Here is a 25,071-nt window from a genome sequence, read left to right on the forward strand (position 1 = left end):
CAAATTATGACTTATAAAGGGACTAAGATTTTACTTAATTTTATTCATGCATATTTGTTGAAAAAAAGATTTTGTCATAATTCTTTTGAATGTTCTACCTCAGATTTGTTAAATGATCCGCTGTTTGGCATCAAGTGTTTGTTCTGACCATAAAGAATAGTTTAGAACCACAATTAACTACCTGGTTTCTTCAACTTTCACTCGGGAGCTAAAGTCAGCCTTTAAACTCAGAAGAAATAATGATTTGACATTTATCCTAATAATTATTGATATCGAATGATATGAGATTTTCTTATCTTGGTTAAATTTTTGGCCATATTGCCCAGCCCTACTTCAAAGGAAGAAAAATCATTTCTATCAGCTATTAGGTTGCTTTTGAAATGCTTCCCATAACAAGGCCACCACCACAACCACAATCCCTAGGACAGCTAAAGCAGTCATAATCTGGGGGACACAGTTTAGCAAGCCCAAGTGCCGCTGACTGCAGTGTGCAGATCTGGGCAGTGCTCAACATGGGCGGCGTCAAATGTTTGAACCCGCCCCACAGTACACTGTAAAGCACGTATTAGCTGTTTACGATCGTAAAACTAGCTGCAACAAGGCGGGGCTGTCGCTCCGACGCAAATAATACCCCCAGCTTTAACCATATACCAGTTACCATGGACTGTCTTGAGCTATTGCTCAGTTAATGACCGGCAAACGTATAATGCTGCCCAAGTTGAGCAAAATCAGTAGAAGAGATAAAATAATTTCAAATACATATTTTTTTAAGAGAAAAAATCTCAGATTAAGAAGAGTCATCTTTAACAGTCGGTGCTGGGTTAAAACTGAAATTGAAACTGGAGCTGGGTTTAAGAATAAGAAGAAGATACACTATATTTAATCCCCTGAGGGGAAACTCAGTTAGGGCTGGACTTTTATTAAATTATTAACATTGCTGTGTAGGATGTGTCTGTTTCATTTTGACAGGCCAATGCAAATTACTAGGAATCTTAAAACTACATGGGGCAGTGCAAGAAAGATCTGGGCTCCTAGCATGGACAGGAAAAATAATAGGAGCACTATCCTTTCACAAGGGGGAGTCAGTGACAGAAGAGGGTGCATGACTGTGTTTAGTGGGCAGAGAAGAGAAAAAAAAAGCGAGGCTAGAAAGGTGATTTAAATAGTCACATGTGGAGGACAGACCAGAGCCAGGTGTGAAGGCTGGATCTTGCTAAACCACCAATTCCACGACCCAGCATGGAAATCAAACCTGAGGTACGTCAGCTTGGATTGCTGACATACAGTATCATTGGTGCCAACGAATATAATTTTCCTGATAGTCGTCAGGGGTGAAGCCATGAGCCTTGCTTATTGAGGACTTCGGGGGTCGTAGCTCCAGAAAAGCAGTGTGTGACTGCATTAACAAAGTGGACAGTCCTCACTATTGAATCTCCAACTATCAGCGTAGTTGGGGGGATAAGAAGAGGCAGAGACGATGATCGTGGAGAGTGCTGTGTTGTAGCAGCCATACGTGGGGTGGTCGTGGCTGAGAACTGCTGCAAAGAGGGGACAACCTCCTTTTTAACCAAGGGTAAGTGAGACCTTCAGAGCTTCTCCTGATCATGGCCTCTTTCAACAACGTGCACCGAGAGGGAGAAGGACTTGACCGCTGAAAGATGGGAGGGTCCCACCAGTGCAGGAAAGTTAGTTCATTAAAACTAAAATCCAGTCTGTAAAAGTGGTAAAAGCATAAAATCCTGAAAGGGACCAGTTAGGCCAGACACCAGGCTAAATACAAACTAGAGCTAATGATGTCCAGTTGACAGCCAGCTTAGCATCATTTCAGAGTCACACGTTGGATGAACAAACTGTTACCATATAGGTAAAACAACCAAGGTCTAAGCGTGTAGTTTAGAATTGTGGCTTAAAACTGGATAGAAATGTCAATTTATGACATTAATTAATAATTTAAGCCTCTGGCAGACAGCTGATTGTTTTATTTCCATAAATGGTTCCAGGGAAAAGTTCTTGCGGTTGAAATGGGCTCCTAGACTGCATTAGTTTTTGTTAGGTGTAATAAACAATATTAGGGTAATTTTATATTAGTAATTAGGTGTACAGTATTGTATAGTAGTTTATTACTAGTTTTCTATAGATGCAGTACTGTACAGTACATGGCAGTAGAGTTTCCCATCCCACAACAGCTGGCCAAATGGCCATTGTGGTCAGTACGATCAATACATTGTAAGCTGACTAGCTTCAGCTCTTCAGTTCCAGGGTTTAGTTTTAGTAATGCCATACTGTATTTCAAGTAAATAACCTTCACCTTCTCTCTAATACCTGCATACTTTTCATTTAATTGCCCTTGTCCCAGTTCAACTGAAAGCAACATTTCAGAGTAAACATCAAAAGTCCTCATGAAACAAAAGGCTCAATGCAATCAGTGTCAAACGTATCCTTTCGGAGCATGCCGGGTTATGCTGAGCCAAGCACTGCACATGACCCAACCAGGAAGTTGCTGAACCCCTCAACACAACAAACAATGATCTCTATTTTAGCACAACAGCATTCATTATTCACTAGTACCACAATGCCTTGTTTTTTAAGGGTTCATCTAAATTCATGGACACCGACAGTTCAGCATCCCAAGCAAATGCTGAGCATCAGAGACAAGAAGGATCTAAAAAAGTAACCTACAACATGAAGCCTTAGTGTAAATCAGAGGGTATACTTTACTTGGTCAAGCTTTCTGCTTCTCTTTCTACGGTTGATTTTTCAGTGTTCATATTTCAGTTAAACCAATATACCCATTAGTTTGTAGACTACCATTATTAAGTTTTTTTTGTTAAAAAATGTTAACCGTTTAAAATAAGTTAGTGATATAATATCTAGATATATATAATAATATGTATGTGAATAAATATTTGGTCAGCATTCATATGACAAAGAATGAATGAAAGCCAAAGAGAGTAACGCTAGTAAACAGGTAAGAAATAGTAAAAAAAAAGTGGACAGAAACAGAGATGGAAGAACGCTAAAGAAAAAAAAAAAAAAAAAGAGACAAACAGTTGGGAAACAGACCCGCATCACCCACACCAGAGCTGCGGCCTACTAGGCTTTTGGTTCAACAAAGATGGTACCTGTCCACTGTTTATCGAATAACATAAAAACACTAGATCAATCGTACACACCGTGGCTAAAACACTAACGGCGTCACCGGCCATAAAGATAAACAATTCATCTCTAGAAAACACGTTGCTTAAAGTTCAGACAGAAAACCACAGGAGATTAAGCTGAAGATTGGATCAGTGAATAAATGGCATGTTGTTTTTGTAGTCCATGCATGTTTATTTTGGTTGTATCACATTTCTGAAACGTTTTTGCGCTGTATTCTGTGCCTATTTTTAATATCTGTAATTTTGGACATTTTCATAAAGCATTACAAATGTCAACATTTAAATCATCACCTTATACTACTACTCACAAAAGCACAGCGAAAATGATTAAACAAATTGCTAAAGACATTCCAAGCAGCTCGTTATCGCAGAATGACCTACCTCACCTTTCTATTATAGGGAAACGCTACACTTTTAAAGGCCCTGCACACCCACATAGGTGAGATTCACTTATTTAAACTGATAACACCTCTGCTCAGGTTCAAGTTGGCCAGTGCTGGAGATACTGTATTGCACCACCATTCACAATAGATTCATTTTTTCCAGCTGTGAGCAGTGCCTCCTTTTCCTCTGTGCATTGTATTTTGGGAGAATAGTTTACATCAGCAGCACTTTTAGTATGCATACTGATTGTTTCAAGTATACTTTTCAAGTGTAAACACTACAACTTGAAACCTGCTTGAAATTAGTACGAAGTATACAATTGGGACACAGCTCACGCCTAAATAAGAACGGACGCCCTCTATTTTCCCATCTCCCACAGAAAACTCTGCTCTGAACTGTCTGAAAACAGCTTGTTTGTAGTCCAGCCACTTCCCTTTCATCCCTGTGACATCACAGGGATGAAAGCTGAATGCGCCTCATGTAACGCTCGCCAAGCGGTTAGTCCGACTCGCCCTTTAAAAACTCCCTTCCAAACACTAGCAACGCTCCAGCCAGTCAATGGACATAAAGTTGTTACTGTGATGTAGAGACAGAGCTCAGTTAAAACTTTATGGATGAAAAATACTTTTGTTACAGATTAATAACTCACCACTCAGAAACTCTTGCTCTAGTCCAAATTGCCAACCTGGTCGGCAACTTGTACAGCTGAACTGAAGCCGTTTACCGGCTTCTCACTGACCCACCCTTCTCTGCTTCTGATTGGCTGGAAGTCCTTAACTACGAACTGGAAGTCCTTAACTACGAACTGCGTATGTGCAACTCCCAACAAAGATCATTTAGAGACAAGATGTATCACTCCATAGCTAAAACAAAGCCTTTAACACAAAAGAGGAGCTGCAGCAATGTGCAGTATGAGTATAAAAATATAGTGTTTTTTGAAAATGAAACCACGTAACCTGTTCTGGTACAACCCCTAAATAAGATAATAAGATAAGACAGAGTCCTGAAAAGGAGCATAATACCACCTTTTTAACAAATGCAATAAAACTAATAGGACAGTGAGAGAGGTGTCAACAGAGCTCAGTTTGTACACAGCCACAGAGTTTGGCTAATTGGACCTCTTCTCAGGACTAAGGAAAAAAACCTATGTGGCTGTGCAATAGGTGTGCAGTGAGCAATGAATTTTCTGAAACATTTAAATGTCACTTAACTACATTAGATATGCAAACAAAAAAAATTGTCATGGGTGTATAGTTTCCAGTTGCTCCGATGAAGAAATGACCAACATGTCGGAGGTGGATGACACGGATGGGCAAATATTTATTACAAGGCTTACGGTTCCCTAAAAATCTGATTTTCTGTATTTTAGCATATAACCTATTTCATATATAGGAATGTTAATAATTTGACATAAGCTTGGATTAAAACAATGAATCAGCAAAGTCTAATATAACAACTGTGTAACACAGTCACAAACATCCTTCATGATGATATGATTTTACTCAGCTCCTCGGTTTATATTTTTGGTGTACTGGACTGTAATTCAACCGTGGTGTTCTGTCGGGAGATCCAGTTATTTAAACTAATGGTGAGAAAAGTATAAATCCCGTAATACGTTATAAAACGGGGACATGGTGAATATTTTACAAGCACGAACAGGTTTATAATAAATAATATGTGAATTGTTATGCTATGAGTAGAGGAAAAGTCCAATGGCCGCTAGGCTAATTTTTGCAGTGTAAGATACCGTAAGCTTGAGATAATAATGGTGACTAGCAAGTTGTAGCAACTGTAACCCGTCATTTCGGCTCGAGCTGAAGTAAACATGCAACAGCCTGGCTGAGAGTGAGTTTGGGTGTTTAGGGAGGGGCAGGGGGCGCCGCTGTGAAGGAAAAGGTGCGCTGGATTTATAACACAAGACAAAACGAGTGTCATTGCGAAACAGCATGCGGCACAATAATGGTTTTAATTAGATGAACTGAAAATCAATGAACAAAAATCGAAATAGTGATTATATTTTGATTAATTCCACAGCCTTAATTCAAAGTAATACAAACAGAACTTATTGATAAATTACATTTACATAAATGCCCAGTATTATTTGTGTTACCTTTGGGAGTCAACCAAAGAAGTAGTCAGTTTTGCCATACAGCAAGCGGGCATTACAACAAGACCAAGAAGCAGATGGCTGGAGAGCAACAATAAAAAAGAACAGAGACACAGACAGACACAAAGAAATAAAGACCATAGGGCTATTAGGGCTGATAGATGAGCAATAAAGCCGAGTGTGACAACGCTTGCACAGGCCGAACAACAACAAGAAAGGAGGTGAGAGAATGAGAGGAGAGTGATGGAGGAGAAGGAATAAAATATAGTTGAGTCAAGGAGCTGGAAAGGAAGATTTGCACACTGCCAGAGCAGCTTTGTGTAACTACTTCCGCTTCTTTTTTTGTGTGGAAGAAGAACTTCTTTTGGAGCTGCCCGTAAGCATACTGAATGAAATACAATCCTTGTGTTTGCTGGGAGGTTTGTTTAGCTCACTAGATTTCTAAGGAGAGGCAACACCACCGCCAGTTTCCCCAGTAACCGCATCGGTGGGATCTGCCCAGACCAGTGGGGAGGATGGCAGCATGCCACACAGCGCCGACAGCATGCTAATATAAAACAGTTATGTAATATTGGATTAGGGGGGAGAAATTAGTATTCTTACGCTTCTGACTCAGCTGTAATAGGCAATATCTTGAAACGTTTAATTATATCACAGAAATGTAAAAACATCACTTTAAAATTGTGTTAAGATGCATGGGAGCCTGGGCTGCATAACTGAATCTGAAAACTGAAGCCTCTCTTGAGCATTAATACGGCCTGTGATGCAGAGTTTAGGTATCAAATGTTTTGCTTGAGTGAAATCACAGACTAATCAGTGTTAGATAAAGTTAATTTGGCCATTGGACCAAAGCTCCTCTTACAGACCTTTATCTCGTACAATGTGAGGAATGTCAAGCTACCTCATCCCTTTTTGTTCTTTTTATCAGTCAGTCTTTGAGTGAGGCTGTCGGCTCTGAGCAAGCAGCGGGGAGGGTACTGAGCTCAGCGGAGACCCTAAAAAGAGATTTAGCCAGCAGAAGAGGACACACGCAGACACAGCTGAGACGCTAGTTACACACATGAAGCTGAAGCAGAGTTCTAGCTGAGTTGACACCTGACAAAATGTTGACGAAATGCTGTGCAAATTCCAGTGTTGACTGTTTGTGTATTCATGTATACAAGTAAGTTACTTATACCAGTGGTTTTGCATGTTTTACCCCGTTTACTAAAAATCAAATGTACCTTACATTAAGGTTAACAAACCATACTGCTGTTTTACAACCACTGTTTTACATTAATTTCTGTACAGTCTAATCAAAGCAGACTTTTGAAACTTAAAAAGTGTCATCTATCAGAGTGTACCTCAACTCTGCATTTATTGTTGTCTAACTTGCATTACTGCTGCATGGTGAGGCAGTTTGATTTGAAAAATCTGTTCTGCATTATCATGCACTGATAATGTAACTCAAATAATGCAGACTTGGTTGTTCACTGTGATGGCTGACATAGCTCGTGTTTCAAGAGTCTAATAGATGAATACTGCATAGAAATGAATGGAAACAAGTGGTTGTCTGTAATGGAGCAGAAATTCTATAACATGAAACTCTACACCATGCATTTGAATATACATTTAAATTACTGGCACAGCCCTTTAATCAAGCAACATTATGGAATTTAGTTAAAACAAAAATTAATTTCTTCTAGTGTCAACATTTAGACAGAATTAATTTGGATTTTTGTTCTCATTTTGTCCTGGACTTTGTCCTTTAAAATCACCAACAACAGCAAATGGTAGTGCTGGAACCTTTTTGATTACAGTACTGCCACAAAAGAAAACATGAGGTTCTTGGGTGGTAAAACTGGCTCTATGCCAGGCCCTTTCAGCTGCTGGACTAGAGCCAAGAAACCTGTGATGTTGGGTGTAGGCTGATGTCATCACCATGCAAACCTAACCTTGCTGCTAAGCAACAAGAAGTATCATGAGCAGTGAGGAGAGTTTGAGGTTAAAAATGGGAAATAATGTAAATGGGACATTGAATCAATTTGAAATTAGCTTGCTCAACGTCAACTTGGTCAGAAATAAGAGAAATGTTGCATATATTGGACAGTTTGCAATGAAAAGCTACAATAAATTGTGGGTTCTCTACAACACTGGGACAGAAACTTTAGAAATACTAAAGCAACTACAAAAAAAGACCACTTTTCCTGCCTTATCCGATTGTGTTATTAAGAGAGAAACATTCATATGCTTAATTTTATTAATTTATAATTTTATAAATAATTTGTCAAAAAAAAAAAAATAATAATCTACGCTTCACTGTGATGAGAAATTAAAATATTTGCTGTACAATTACTGTACATTTCCTGGTGGCTTTAATCCATTTAAAAACATGCCAATAGTACAATCATAATATAACTATTTTAGTTTTGCTGCTTACAAATTATCAGCAGACACTTGTTTAGCATAACATTTTCTTTTTGTTGCCCTGTAGGTCTTTGAGAGGATTAGTGAGGTAAACACATGATCACATGCTCCATGTTCTACATCTTTCTCATGCCAGCTCACTAAACAGGTGAGCGTCACAGTGTACATGCAGGAAGTGTGTGAAATTTGGCAGTCTCTAAAAGGCTTAATGACGTCCTTCCTGTTTCTCTTAGTGACTGCCCTTGCTTTGAAAACAATTCAGAAGAACTCAGTTCTCCAGCAAGAATCTAACTGGTGGGTAGCATAGTTTCTAGAGAAACAGAGATTCAGTATCTGTGGAAGAAATTAGAATGGGCAAACTTACCCTCTACCTCCTCCTCGTCACAGATATGCTTGAGTAAGGACACCCCCCGGTCCAGCACCGCCTCATCCTCCATCCTGTAGTAGTAAAAGAGGAAGAAAGACTGCTCACACTTCTCCTCCAGCGACAACGTGGAGCCATAGCGCTTTGGCTCGTTCACTTGCAGTAAGTTCGGACTGGGGCTCAGTCTGGTGCTGCTGGTGGCGCTCATATCCACCCATTAAAGACTCATTGACAGATAAGCTATGTGACTACCCCAGAGCTCTGAGATAGCACCTTAAGATCTGCTTTACAGTTAGTAAACTACCCTCAAGTGTGAGAAAATGTGTTGTCCTTGAGGAGTCCAAATTGCGCAGTCGATAGGTACGGTGGAATGGATTTAATCTAGCGGAGGAGGGTGAGGGACAGGACAGGAAGTCTTTGCTAATTGGGTGTGATGGTCAGAGTGACTGGTGCTACTCGTGTGCAAAAAATGCCCTACTGACTGTAATTTGACCCCAACAAAATCTGGATCTGGCTCCACCTCCACTTCACCTATTAGACACTGAATCAAGGTGTGGAGTTTTATTACTGGGAAAAACAGATCTGAAAAAGTATCAAGTTAGTGTTGTGTCTGATTAGTCACACGCCCACACACACTACAAAGCCTCTCCATCTGGTCAGTAATGCCTGCCAGCCCCCCCTCTCCACTACCCTCCACCTAAGAAACAAGTGGGGCATCACATGTCTGTCTACTCATCCGCCCTTACAGGATTACACTGGCTTTACTTAAGTGACAAGACACACACAAGCCCATGACAGGCCGGCTTGTTGGAGCCTCCGCTGCTCTCTGAGACATCTTCAAACTCATACCACCTCGTACGGTTTCCCAACAAACATCGACGTGAAAAGGAGTTTTAAAGTTTTTCATTCAAGCTAGCTCAGTTGCTCAGTCAGCTAATACATGCTGAGTGAACAAAGAAATCATTGCAGTCTTTAAGACAAACATATTTGCATCTTTATATTAGAAGCTATGTCAGGATGAACAGTGTTCAATCAGAGTAAAATTACTTAGTCCATTCTAGGTAAAAGTGGACTGTACAGGACAGGCTAAGTAAATTGGCAGGAAGATACCCTGGACACAATGGTCTCAAAAGGTCAAAGGTCAGCTACAAAACAATACACTTCCAGCTGGTCAGGATTCTGCGACCTGCTTAAGGACGTTTCAGCGCGAGATGACATTCTCTGCTCACTGCATCACGCTGCATAATCTTCACCTCACATATACTAATAGATTTAGTCAATCATCTTATTGTTTTGAAGTGAAAAAGAGTAAACAGGAAGAAAAGCACGTTTGCAGCAGCTACCTCTGCCAAATCATCAGTGTAATTATAACAAAAATCAGCACTTTTTTTTTCTATTTCTATTTCTATTACACTTGCTATTACTCTGTGATAATATCAGCTGTGTGTAGACAAACAAATCTCCAACCAACACAAAAGCATTTTAAGAAGACACCAACTTCTCAAACTATGTAAATGATCTGGTTCAACCTGTAAAGAGTTTTAAAACAACACCATGATTTAGTTAAAGGTGGTCCTTTATCTCTGGACTTTACAACTTATACTGGCCTTCCTACTTCCTCCATTGCCACCTATGGAACAATCACAGACATAACAGGCCAAACTCCCCTCAACCTGAGCTGACAGCCCACTTATATGGAGTCACAGGAGTGCCATAAAAAAGAATAAATAATAAAATAATAAAATGTGCAGATATTAAGAGAAATACATAAAATAATAAATAAGTAAATAATAAAATGGTGAAATATAAAGAGAAATAAAAAAATATGGAAATATTATGCTAAGCATTTTCATTTATTTTACATATACTTAGTATATATTTATATATTTTTTAATTCTAATAAATTCATAAATTAAATGTTTTAAATGTTTTATTTGTTTTACATTATATAATTTCTTTGTTTTCATACCTTTAATTTTTTTAATGTTTTTCCCCTTTTGCATTGCTATTCCTTAAAGGGCATTAGCCAGCCCTTCCTGCCCAGGCTGAGCGTCAATATCTGCACACATGAGAATCTTGCGTTGGCGGGAGCTGTTTAGCATGGACAGGAAGTAGACACGGTGCAGACGTCTGACAGCTGACATTTCACTTTGACCACACCACTACTGTTCTTCTTCATCCGTAAGTTGTTTTCTACCTAAGTTAATGTTCAACAAGTTCAGACATTAAATTTAGTTTATTACAGTAGGGCAGTTGTTGGCATTTTGCGTTACAGACGTATTACAAGCTAATGCTAGCTAGGCCTGGGTAAAGTTAGTAGTTTTCTAACAACCTAAGGTAACACTAGCAAAGTAACTTAGCCAAAGTTAGCCAACTTTACTGCTGGTAGCTCACTAATTTACAACAGTCGGCTGCTGTCAACAAGCTCGTTAGCTAGCATCTCTCCGTGCTAGAGACTGATGTTTCCTGTTATTTTGATCTTAATATACAGCATTATGTATGATGTAACATACTGGAGAAGTAGATGTAGCCCACTAGTCATTTGTGTGCTGATAAAGTTTACACTTGTACTTACACTGTAAATTTCTCAGAAAATCATAGACTTAAGAAATAACTAGCTACCATAACAGAAAATCTGAAGGCTTTGATGTGAATATAAGCAAGAAATATTTGTCAAAAAGCTATTTGCATTGCAGTTCACCTGGTAGACGTGGTGCTTTGTTAAAAGAAATGATTAGGATCAACACACAAGAATGTAAAGACGTAATACAAAAGAATGTTTTTGGCCCACTTCCTCTGAGCACTTTGAGGGGAATCCCCATAATACAGGTAGACAGGTCAATTGCAAGGAATAAGACTTACTTTTCAGTCAATTCATTAAACAGTTCACTATTTAGTAGTTTCACTTTTAAATCCATGTCATAATGCATTTAAAAGTGACAACTGTGTCATACACTCAGCCAGCGGAAACGTTTCCATTTCAAGGTTTGGATATTAAATTAAGTCTCTACCACAGACTGTAAATAAAGATGGAGCTGTGTAGAAATTATATTTAGTTGAAGAATGCATTGGGAATATTTTTTGCTATCATGTTGAATAATTTAAAATAATAGTGACCAGCTATTAAAATTATAAATATGCAAGATGAATACGACAGCATCGAATATGGCCTTTTAATGAATAATCTCCATTCTGACAAACAAATGCTGTTAATGTCTTCCTGTGGTTTGATTATTGTACGAATTGATATTAAACTTAGTTGCAGATATGTACCATAGTAGAAAACTGACTTAGACCAACAATTTAATAAAGAATTTTATTGCACATTAAAAACAGCAGTAGAATGATTTTACCATGGTGAAAGGCCAAAGTGAGCTTAATTATGCTAAGACAAATTTAGTAGTAGGTAGTAGGTTTTCAGTTCTGTATTACAAACAGTATTAAGCATCAATAGTTGACAGTTGACATGATAACACACAGTGTAGAAATAGTAACATTAACATTACAGAACTAATGTTGTTGGTTTTGGGCTTTAACACACTTAGCAATAGGCTACTAAAAATACTGTTTAATGTAGGGATGAAATGAACTTGAACACAAAAATAGCCCAGGCTAGCCAAACCTTATGTGATGGTGATATACAAAGCTGCCACTTGACAATGAGGAAATGTAGCCATAACACTGTCCACAAACATGCGGGGCTCGTCTGTCTTTGTCTGGCAGCAGCTGTTCCACCTGCATCGTTGGGTGAGACAAGTAATGCAGTGTGGAGGGCAGTGATGACAGGCGGGTCATGCAGGTCCGAGACGGATGCCGGTGACCTCCTCAGGTCATCTAGTACTGCTCTTACTGGTAGGGACTGGTCAACGAAACAACCCAAATATCATCCAGTCCAAAGTTGGTCCTCGTGGTCTCCATGGACTGCTGAGACAGACTGGCTACGGATGGAAAATGCATTGTGATAGGGACTGATTCTGATGTAGGGTAGCGATAAAAAAGTTTGAAAACCCTGACTAGCTAGCTACCATTTGTTAATATGACTGCAGAATTCTCTGTTTTAGAAATACTGAATAGAATTATATCGTCCAAATTAGTCTGCTATATATGATATTAAGATCTATTATACTATTATGATAAAAAAAAATATGATTACAGGAAATTAAACTTAATTGTGTATGTGTATTTTGTGTTGTAAATGTCACTGTCGATGCTTTATGCACCACGTTAAGATTGCTAACATAAATAGTGTGAATTCACTAAACCAAATTTTAATGTATCTTTAAAATTTTGGACTACAGTCAACTTATATTGCTAAATGCCTTTTTTGTGACTCCCAAGCTTCCTCACACTCATTTTTCTTCACAATGAATGATACTGAACTGATTGAATTACTATGAATCAGTAAGCAGTACAAAAAATGTTTAATCTACTAACTAGTTTACACTTGCTGCTCTTTTACTCATTAAGAATCTGTGTGTTACATTAATGTAGGAAGCTAGTTGGAACATTATTAATAATACTCACCGGTCTGGTAAATGTAAATGCTCCGTATTTGTATAGCGCTTTTCTAGTCTTTTCGACCACTCAAAGCGCTTTTACACTACATCTGCATTCACCATTCACACACACATTCATACACTGAGCATAAGGGCTCAGACAGAAACTAACATTCACACACATTCATACACTGGCGGAACAGCCACCAGAGGCAATTCGGGGTTCAGTATCTTGCCCAAGGTGAAAGTGAACCGACAGCAATGGGCATCCCAGGACATCCCACTTGAAAGGAATCAAGTGGCCTTTCTTTTTCTGTTGGCTGGGTGTGGAGTTAGGTGGGTCACTTGGATCATCCCAAAACCACAATCATCGTACACATAATAAGCGTGTTAGTGACTAGTAACATTAACTATTCACGACAAAGAGAGGGAGTAATGCTTGCCCCAACCTTTCTCCAAAAACACGGGCCAGCTGTGTAGTGTATAATATCAATATTAAATAATAAATGCTGTTTACAAAATAGATTACCAATAATGTTAATCAGTGGGCTTGATGTGACTTGTTTATATGTGAGGAACAATAAATACACATTAACATTGTAAAAGTGTGAGCAACCAGCAGAAAACTTAGCTAACATTAGTTAAGTTACTGTGCTAGCGTTAGCATAGGTTGTTAGCAAACTACTAACTTTATCTGGGCCTAGCTAGCATTAGCTGAACATTGTCTGAGGTAGAAAGCTACTTACCAATCAAGAATAACAGTGTCAGCATGGTCTAAGTGAAATGCCAGCTGTCAAACCGATACCACATTCACACTGCAATGCTATTTCATGTTGTTCATGCTAAAAAAAACCAGCTCCCGCGTGTGCAGGAATTGACTACTTAGCCAGAGCAAGAAGGCCCAATCAACGCCAGCTGATTGATCACTTGGGAATAGCAAAAGCGGAAAGAATAAAGAAAAATAAATGCATTAAAAATAAATAAAAGACATATATAAACATTACATTTTAAAATAAACAGAAAAAGAGTCATATATGCAAAAAAATATATACATTTTCAAAATAAATAAAAAAATATACAGAAATAAATGAACAAATACATGTGAAATTTTTTTTTGTTATTTCTATTTCTATTTCCATATTTTTTATTTCCCTTAATATTTCCAAATTTATTTTCTTATTCTTTTACAGGTTTATTATTTTTTATGGCACTCCTATGACTCCATACACTAAATTGTATTTATACACCGAACTTAACATATTATCAGACAAGGGGAGGAAAACATGCTTTAGTGAAGTTTATATGTTTGATATGGTGTACGACTAAATCTACTGTCATTGCTGTATATTGAAATTTTTATAAAATTGTTATAATTTTGGAATGTTATTCCAGGATTTATTTTGTGATTAAAAAAAGTTACTTATTTACCTTGCCCCCCTTGCCCTGCTTTGTCTGTTCACTTGAGAAGTGATTTCCTATATTTCCCACAAGGCATTCAGCTTGCTTTTACCTTCAGATTTTTAAGTTTACCTGGTGATCATGTGTACCTTTTCCTAAACTCTTCTTTTTTCCTAGAATTAGTTTTAGTTTGAAGGCCAACAATCAGAATAAACCCTGACAGGGAATGGCCGGATAGCCATTAAATTAGTTGGCAGAGTTTTTGTGGATTTGACATTCTACCAAAATGATAAACATTGGCTTTAAAGATTATATTATAATCAACAAGCCAATGTCATTTAGGGATATAATAAACTCTATACAAAATTTTAATTGCACAATGAAAGATAAGCTACGGCAATAAAGGTTAGGAATGTTTGATTGATTATCCTACCACGTTTTAATAATGTGTGCATGCAATGGCTTTAACACAAAAGCAGCAGGTTCAGCAATAGCACAAACAAACACAAATTTCTTGTGTACTAGGTAGGCTGCTGATATAGGCTTGTACTTTGCAGCACAAAGCATCGGTTCAGAATATAATATAATATATATATAATATACTATATATTACACACACAATGCAAAAAGAAAATAATAAGGTGTGTAAAAAGGCCTGATTGCAAGTAAAGTGCAGATTAACTTTCATTTTCAGGCTCAGTAATCTTTGTGACCTTAAAAAGGTACAATGTGTAAGATTTGGACAGAATTTGAGGTCATAACATAAACATTCAAATAATGAACTAATATGATCAACAGAATGTGAAGCAGTAAGCTCTGACAAAGATGTCTATGTATTGTGTTGCAGAAATATCTACTGAAGTTAGCATGCTAGCCCACTAGCCTCGGCCTGTCCTGTGTTCTAAAACCACTTGTGATCTTATTCCAACATGAGAGGACGACGACGTACTGCTGCCCCGAGAGATTGTCAATCAGTGCTGCTGCACAAGCTGCTGTCCCTCTCTCTCTCCCACTCCCTTGTGCTGCCTGACCTAAACTTTTTTGTCACCTGCCACCACTTGAACATCCCTGTCTCTGACTGGGCAGGCTGGGTGTAAAATTGTCATTGTCCTGGAACACAGGAGGCGGAACGGCCGCGAGTCCCTGCTTCCTGTCGACGCTCATGTTAACCTATTGGTCTCCTATCAAAAAAATTACACTTGCAACACCTGTGCTTTTAGGAGTTTAAAAGTTTCAAGGTGGATTTTTCCTTTAATCAGTATTTTAAGTTATGCATGTATTGATGATCAATAGCTCAACCTTCAAACAAGAAGTTGTGCAAGCAATCAGAACTTGATCAGCTGTTACTTTGCACTACAACAGCATATTAGGGGCATTGTAAATAAGTGGCATTCGTGTTATTAAAGTGTGGTATGGCAATGTTAATAACACAGGATAAAGTTCCAGGCAGGGGAGTTGGGGATGGACGCGGCCTTCAGGAGGCTACATTAAATTCGGTGTCAACGAACACTACAAAACGTAAAAGTCAAAACTTAAGGCTAAAATTACTAATTTTGGTTCATGAAGTCAACTTTCTCTCATTAGGAAAACACACAATGACTGTGATGTATGCAACAGGGTATAAATCATGATCCCTTAAATATAATATACATAAAATTTATTTAACTTCATTCATCAGTGTATTATCACATTTGTCTGTGTCGGTTCTCTCCTTCTCCGTGGCTGCCTGCGGCTACACCTCATCTGTCCTTGCATCTGTAACTTCTACTGTCTTCATCTACACTAGAAAAGTGTAGATGGGAATATTAGGGAATGATAGGGAATGTTTCACAACAAGTTTTATTATATAACTATTACTAATCAAAACTCAGGTTTAGTCCAATATATGTTATAGGTTGGGATTCGGAACAACGGCTAGTATTTTGGGACTCTCACAATTTTTTCGGGATGTTTGGTCACCCTATTAACAGCAACACTCACATCTTCACTACTTTCACCAACAAGTATTAAAATATACTTCCTTATGACCAAAAGCAAAACAATTGGAGAAGATATTTATAAATGATAAAACAAGAAATTCCCCATGCACAGTAACAACAGTCAGTGCTGTTAGGTCACAGAATTTAGCAACACTGAAATGAGTTTACTATATGTAGTAAACTCATGTCGGGGGGGGGATGTTTTTGATTTTTCATATTAATAAATGACTAAGATGTGACATGCTGTTAGTTGCTTTGTTGCAGTCCTTCATATCTGCTTATCTGTCTGAAAGCTCCACCTCTTCTCTTCTGTCTACACTGACTCTTGTCTTGTATTATAAATGACTGGGGGGAAAAACTACTACACTAGTTCACAAGTTTCTTTTCAGTTAATTTATGTCTTTTTTCTAGGAATGTCTTTTTTCCTTAATTATTATTAATTTTATCTACAATGGCCCTAATACGCCGTCATATTGCACTCTTGATTGTGTTTTAGTTATCTGTTCTCTTCACAGATAACGTATCAGTCTCCCTGTCCTTGTAGGGCCTACAGTAAACTGCATGTAGCCTACATTCACTATCTGTTTGGAGAGGAGAGTGTGTTCTCTGCACCCAAACTGATTCAACTGTCGACGGAGTGTCCAAACCATGGAAACATCAAACAGCCTGAAGGCATTCTGAGTGTGTTATGGTATACAGTATCTGCTGCAGCCATTGCATAAGATATGTATAAATGTGTCCAGGTCATGTATCTAGTATCCTGTCCTCCAATCAAGGTTGCAATGTCAAATCCCTCATGCATTGAAGGCGAAATGCCATCAGGCGAAATGCCATCAGATATCAGATTTCCCTGAACGTCATAAAGGTTTCTCTATACAATGAAAGGATGCCTACATCTTCTGTTTAACAATTTCTTTCGTTGCACTTTTGTGTGACACTAGTTTTGACTGTGCACGAGGTTGAGGTTGTCACACAAACCACACCAAAAGCTTCCCTGCTTACTCTAAATGAATGGAGGTCACATGGGAAACAAAAAGCAGGACTCAGCTTGGATTTAACATCCTGGAACTATGATTCCAGTGTTATCAGGACAAATGTCAAATGGCCTTTAAATCACTCGACTGATGCTATTCTGCCTGATTTTTTTTTCTTAATTTTTAATATCTGCCTTCTCCCCACCCCATTTTGTGTTTTGGACTTTGACTTGAGGATATCACCATTACTGGAATAACAGATTTAGATTTTTCAATGTGAGGCAGTTAATTCAAACTCTAGCTAGTGTTTTCTTCTGCATCAGAAAGGGCAACATTTGGGTGATGCAGTGTCACTTTGACACTGTTTAGTGTCACTTTAGTTTACACTCATATCTGAGGTTCATCTCCAAGGCTGGGATCCTTGCAAAGCAATTACATGGCTGTTCATGTCTTGACGCTTAAAATTTTGAATATATTCAAACCTTCAATTACCTTTAAGGAGTTTGTTAACACCCCACCCTGTGTAGTTTGCCTGTATAGAGGGGGTTCGTCAAGCAAGTAAATAAAGTAGCTGACATTTAAATCAGATGAGATCTGAGATCACTATTGGAAAGCATCGATTTCACCTTCTTGGCAGTCAGAGCACATGTTGTAACTCGTGGGCTTCGTTACCGTACCACTTGTTCCTGAAGTGCACCTACTCCATAAGCATTTATTCCTACTTATATTAAGCATCAGTAGCTGTTTGTAGGCTCTTCTGCACACAGGTGTGCCCTTTTTCAGTTAAGTAACAGTCAAGTAACTCTGCGTAGAGTGAAAGCATTCCTGTAAGCCTTGTTGAAGTCACTTACTTCTTGCTGCTGCTCATCTCTTCAGGTTGCGTGTGATAAATCTCCTTACTGAATGTGTTAAGCAGAGCGGATCACCGGAGCGGCTGCTGATGTTTAACCTGACAATGTAACACATGGGGAGGTCATTTCTCTGCTCCCTGTGGACTCAATGAACACTCACAGTCTTTCACAACTAAAGCACTTGACTTGAAGGATATTACACAGCACAGGTATCATAGTAAGCCGTATTATGGGCCTGCTGTTGGTCCAAAAACTAATGATTGATTTGATTTTTTTTTTAAACATATTGCACCAAAATATCATCACAGGAGCACCATAGGCACACTTGGGGAAAAAAAGGAAAAATACAGCAAAGATCACGCTGACACTCTCTTTTGCACCATTGCAAGAAGTGTAGCAACCCAGTGATACATTTCAGGACCCTTTACTGACCAACAGCAGACGTTATAATGATGAATCATGTTGTAGCTGCTTTGTCTCCAAAACTCTAATAGTAAACAGCACAGGCGTTTCAAATATCATCATAAATCATGCTAACTTGTCCAACGAACTGCTTGACCAAAACAAAACACACTCCAGCTGCGTTTCACTAAAACTTTAGACCACACAGGTAGCGTGACAAGGTCGCTAAAGTCCTGAAGGCATCAGTGACACGCTAGACAAATTATTAACTGGAATATTATGGTGGGTTATATTCAAGACGCCTCTTCACACCACATGGCCTGAAAATATTAGTTTCACTTGTCAACAACTTCGAGGTGGAACAAGCGTAAAGGACTTACCGCTGCTTTTCTGATCTTTGGCTGCGGTGGCATGAAGGTAAAGAAGTCTACTTCCACTGCGCGGGTGAGTTTGTATATGGCATTGTGTGGCGGCTGCGCTCAGCATGCTGCCGCCTCTATCAGCTGGACCATCCTTCTGTCAACGCCACTCCTCCGGTGGGAGGTCAAACTGCTCCGCTGCTGCATCATCATAGCCCTCCACACCCTCCGCTCCAGTTCATCATGAAGTCAGCAATCTTTGGACGTTATTAAAGTATTGGTAGTTTTGTAAAGTTTTAAAAAACTGCAGGTTGATAAAATAATAATGAAACGTGCATTCAATAATATACATACATTTCTCCTAATTAAATAAAGAGATAAAGAGGTCTTAAATTCTTTATAAACAAAACTGAAACTTAATATACCCCTGATATATGGAAACACAGTTGAATAAATTCTTTCTGTAAGCATCTCTGCTGGTACTTGCACCAGTAAAAATGTAAAAGGTAGCCTATGTGTGGCACTGGTAAAATGGCGTGTGAAATCCCAAATTTTACAGATAGACATACAGCATCCCAAACCAGTATATTTCCTCAGGGATACAGCAGGTGTAGCTGGCCAATAGAGATGAACCATCCCACAAATGTTTTTTAATTTTTTTATTATTGTCATCATCGCTGATATTTTTTTAAATCTTTTATTAAATTAAACACATTTTCAAGGCAGTTTATCCTGCCTCTGAATATCCAAGTCCAATCAGCCGCAGCATCGTGTTCCATGAAGTAGCCTACTTACCATTTCCGGCAATTACAGTCTGGTTGAAAATCGCCCAGATCGCTCTGATAAACTGTCATGTTAAGATAGTTTCTTTCTAACTGCAGGCACTGTTGGAAACTATTTCTTCTGATTTATACAACATCACATGAGGCAGCGCCACGTGCACGTTCAGGAGCAACATGGCTAATGTTACCTCAACTCCGGAGAGCAACAAGATCCTGTCATTAAGAGAAATAGGCCTGCTGTTCAGTTGTTGTAGTAATCAGGAAAAATTCATTGGCAACTAAAGAAAGGCTTTCCTAAATCATTCTGCCAGAAAGGCTTCAGGGGAGTCAGTGTAACGTTCCTGCAGGGTGGGTGGGACAGACACAGGACTTTCATATTGGAGGTGTGGGTTTGGTTCCTGTGTAATTAATGTTGACTTATTGTTTTAATCCATCAATGATTTTCCCCTAACCCTTTACCAAAGAATTCTTTGGTTACCAAAGAATTCTTTGGTACCAAAAGCTTTCTAACATGAAAATGTAAAATGTTTCAAACATGTAGTATTAAAAGTTTGATAAGGTTTAGGCACCAAAGAATTCTTGGCTAGGCTTTGCTTAACTACAGGTGCCATACCTTAGTAGGCTACCTATGCTTAGTATGCTACATGATTGATTGAGTTTTGGTATTGCACCCCAGGAAAATGCGCATGCCGCCACGTACTGCTCTTCAGGGATATTCGTCCCGCATCTCTCTGTAATGTATGCAGGATTACTGCAGTGTCTTCACAGAAGAGACACTTGCTGGGATTGTTTATTTTTTTTCAGCTACAAACGATGTATTTTAAATCTACAGCGCCATCTGTTGGAGGCACGTGGTAAATTTAGCTGTCATTACCTTCATTACATAAATTATACACCCATAGCGCCCTGTTATGTCATGCTCACTTTAATTGGTGTAATGGCAAACAGTTGAAACAGGTTATTTAGGATGGATGGGTAGGAGGCAATTAATTGTCTATTTTTGGTCCAGAACCTCTTGGGTCAAAGGTTTATTCAAGTGTAACTAACTCCCCCATGCCTCTTTCGGATTATCCATCAATAACAGGTTTAAAATGGTTTCAAAAGAGCACACATTTACTCAAGTCCTTAAGTTGAAGTTACCCTACTGCAAAACAGGAAAATCCATCAGGTGACAGTTACCACGTTTCAACATATATAAGCATGTCAGGGCTAAGTCAGGGCAAATGAACAAAGAACATAGATTAATGGTTGTCACGGGTTTCTTTTCCTTCACAAGTAAGGGAATTAGCCTACCAGGGAAAGTTAAAGGATTACTTTACTTGGAAATAAAAAAAGCAAACATTAAACCTGATAATCTCCTCTTGCTTTTCCCACCAGTTTCAGCTTTTAGTTAATGACTTGAGCTCAAACCAATTTGCTGATATCTGAATAGTTTACCTTAAGTGTTACAGGCCACAGCATAGACAACCTGTTAGTCAGAAAAATAGGTGTAGGCCTACTGCTTTTTATAAAGTAGTTAATGTCATTCATAAAATAACATTAGCTCTGTTTTTACGTGATAGATTAAAAAAAAGTTTTTTGCGGATTTCCCAACACTATTGGCTGCCTGAAGTAAAATAAAATAAAGTGAGCTAGTTACTGACAACTTTTACAGAGTTGCTTCAGACAGTTATTGGTAATATTTATCACAATTTTGGCAAAATTTCATGGCGGTTTTAATGGTTCGAGCATGCCTAACTCAGCAACACTATTCTCTCTCGTATCCATCAAGATCTTCTTTTACACAGTCTATGATGAAGATGCATTTTCAGAGGGAAACTTAATGGGAGCAACAAAGAATGAGACCCTGAACATGAGGTTGAAATGAATCAAAAGATAAGGGGACATCTTTAAGCTGGGTTATTGTCGTTTACTCTCTTTGGTTTCATCACTATGAACAACCCCTTTTTCATTAGGCCTATGGCAAATGGTATGTATTAGGTCTTGGCTCTAATAATAGCCCATGATTGTTTATTGATTTTTGGTGGAGTAATAATTTAATTTCAGTTCAGTTTTATTTATATGGTGCCAATTCATAACAAAATTCATTTTTGACTTTTCTGTGACACACAGCCCACAGCTCCAGACTCCAGAAAGAGATAAGAGATAGGAGGACAAGCACAAGACTACTGAAGAGGGAAGAAGTGGAGTTAGTAACATGCATTAATGGGATAAGGTTGCATGCATCAGTGCATCAGACCTGCAGTCTAGGCAGCAAAACTAAGGGATGGTTGAGGACTCACCTGAGCCAGCCCTGCCTGTAAGTTTATCAAACACCTGGAACACAGCTCATTGTATTGAACTCATTTTACTTTTTTTGCATACTTTCCCATATCTACCCATTAATATTGGAAAAATGATCGTATTCATATCAGGATATTGGTTTCACCCATGTCGTGCTGTTTAGGTTTGTAAATGTTTAACTTACTCACTTGAAGAAAGGTGTGCAATGATGCCATCAATGTTCAATCGTTCAAAAGCAAGAAATCTTGTCTTTATTATATAACACTCAGACTCAGCATTTTTCATTATCTGTCCACACACTAACCTTGGTTGCTGTTTAACATTCTTACAGTCATTATTCTAACCCTGCACTCAGCTCACATTCCTCGAACTTTGACTGGATTACATAGGCCTACAGTAACTGGAGATTGACATTTAACTCGTATGAAAGTCAAGTTTAAACATTAGTTGCTTGGGATGTTAAATGTTTCACGTGTCATCTACGCTCCGATACCTGATACTGTTTGAAAAGTTAGGGCTTATTGCCAAAACACGCTGTGACTTCTGCTGTCAGGTGACTATCATCTGAGCGACATCGTCTGTCTGCACCACCTAAACTGAGACTGGTTATTTTTGTAAAGGATTTTTAAAAGTCCTGTATATCAAAAGTATTTTACATGTGTACTTTAAAACACATTATGTAAGATTGGTACGTATGTCTGAAAGGAGATTCACCAAAAAGTTATTTGATTAAGCCATTTCACATGGATACTGCTTGGCAACCCTTATTTTCTATTAATAATTGACACATTGGCGTACATTGTTCGTTATTTATAAATATATAAAGATATTTATCCATAATAAAAAAAATGACATTGTAAACATTTCAGGGAAAAATATATTATGTAATTTTCACTTACGCAGAATTTGAGCACTAATCAAATTTAAAATAAATTTTCTATTGATAATTATAAAAGAAAGACAATGCTCATGATGTGCTTACTTATACAATAATACAATAACACAATAATACAGTAATAAAATCAAACACAGGCTACAGTATAGAGAACACAGAAATACACACTATAAACAAAACAGACAGATTGAAACAATAGTGCAATGAGCAGAGTGCAAAGGATGCAGGAGTAAATTATTATTACCATTATTGTTGTTATTATTATGTACATGTCGGAGGTGGATGTGATATACAGGTGCACATACACATACAAGTATACACGTACACAGTGTGATGGAGCATGGTGCAGAGGACACTGGAATAAATAAGTATTATGTGCGGTGTTATGTACATGAGGTAGGTGGATTTGGTATACAGTATAATATACAATATGACAATATACAGTATGAACGGCTCTGAAATAGAGAATGATGAATAAATAATAGGTGGTAGCCAGTGAACAGGTGGCTGATTAGAGACAGAGTTACTGGGTTATTGCACAGGAATTGTTCCTCACACTGTGAGTCGGCTGTTCATCAGTTCAGGCTGTATGCCAAATCATTTGGGGAAATTAATTCATAACCATGATTTTGTAATGGCTTTGAATGGTTATTTCAAGATAAATACTTTCATCTGAACATGCCATAGTCAAAAGTAAGAGATTGCTGTCTTGCTTTTACCTTCACAACTTGAATCTTCCTCAAGTTGAAATTTGTTCTCAAAACAATGTTTTATGTTTTTATTCATAACACAAAATACTTTTAAAGGTTAACATCGTCAACATTTCTCAAACAAATTGGTGTGAAAAGGGATTGTCCCTCATACATGAATGTATAATGCAAAACAGCTGCTGTTTTACACATTTTTAACCCAAAGCATGTCAGCATTTCCATGTTTGGGCCCATGTACGGCAACTTTTATTTGTGGGGGGAAAAGGCAACAAAGTTGAGAGGAACAGGAAGACAGAAGTTGGTTTATAGTTCCCCAGATTTGTATTGTAACATATGTAACATAAAGTATTTGACTTGATTTTTTCCTTTAAAAGAGGATTTGAGATGCATTTGCTTTGCTTGTTGGCCCTTTGTAGTTTGAAATGAGTATGTTGTGACAATGCTGCTGTTTAAATCCCATCTTTCCACAGGGTTTTATTTTGTGCCAGCTCATGCCTTTGATGTAATATTATTCCATTTTAGTTGCAAAGAAACTGTTGAGCTAGACAAGGTACATTTACACTGATCTTTTCAAAATGTCCCTGATTTAACCCTGAATTCGGTAAGTGAGCCTCGTTACACAACAACTTTTGAAAGAACATTCTAGAGATGATGTGAAAAATAACTACCAAAAACCCCTGGAATAAAGCCAACCAGGAGGCCAGAAATCTGGCAAAGGAAATGGAGACAGATTGTGCAAAAGCAGGGCATAAACACATGTGACAAGACACGTGCTGAAAGGGAAAACAATGAAAGGAAAACCGAAAACAATCTAATAATTCCATGAATTTCAGTACATGGTCTGGAACTGCCTTGAAAAACCATCATGCAACTTGATACTTGGTACTGTTTGACAGGGAATTATAATCAGGTCATGAAAATTACAATTGTCCTGATCGGTTATAAATGTATATTGTTTAGACTAGTGAGAAAAGGGCAGCATGCTTTAATTTGCTGGGCAGATGTTCTCATACAGATGTGAGGTTTCTAGTGTAGTAACCATCAGTTCAGTAAGTTATGCGGCAGAGGCCTGTGAGGGGAAACAGAAATGCCTCTTCCCTCATGCTTCTTATCAGGCCCACCTTTGACTGACTGCTTTAAAAACACATGGGGTACTTATTTTCAGGCCACATGTTTCAGGAATAATATTTTTTAAATTCATATTGATGCTAATTTCTGCAAATAAAAGCTTCTCGGATCCTATAGAACATAACATAAGAATACCAAAGTAACAAATTAAGAATTACTTTATTGTGTGTTGGTTAGCTTGTGCTAGCAGCTCTGTGAGACTGTATTTAGGCACAGCAGCGTTTTCACTTAAAAGCAAACATCAGCTTGCTAATGAGCTTACAATGAATGCTATCATGTTGACGTTTAGCAGGTATTAGGTTTACCATCTTAGTTTAGCATGTTAGCACGCTAACAGTGCAACACTAAACTCAAAGTACAGCTGAGGCTGATGGGAATGTCATTCATTTAGCATA

General features: G+C 38.2%; 1 protein-coding gene across 1 annotated transcript in view; it reads right to left on the reverse strand.

Annotated features, from left to right (window-relative positions):
• The window catches only part of slc4a4a (solute carrier family 4 member 4a), a 71,155-nt gene extending 52,109 nt beyond the window's left edge, over positions 1-19,046 (reverse strand). Inside the window, 3 exon segments of the mRNA XM_038704255.1 lie at positions 8,420-8,493; positions 18,118-18,215; positions 18,900-19,046. Of these exon segments, the coding sequence (XP_038560183.1) occupies positions 8,420-8,493; positions 18,118-18,134 (91 nt within the window). The 5' untranslated portion in view covers positions 18,135-18,215; positions 18,900-19,046.
• Between the last annotated feature and the right edge of the window lie 6,025 nt (positions 19,047-25,071).

Source organism: Micropterus salmoides, unplaced genomic scaffold (assembly GCF_014851395.1).
Source record: "Micropterus salmoides isolate LMB-PRFRI ecotype aquatic unplaced genomic scaffold, ASM1485139v1 Ms_hic_scaffold_7, whole genome shotgun sequence".
Classification (NCBI taxonomy): domain Eukaryota; kingdom Metazoa; phylum Chordata; class Actinopteri; order Centrarchiformes; family Centrarchidae; genus Micropterus; species Micropterus salmoides.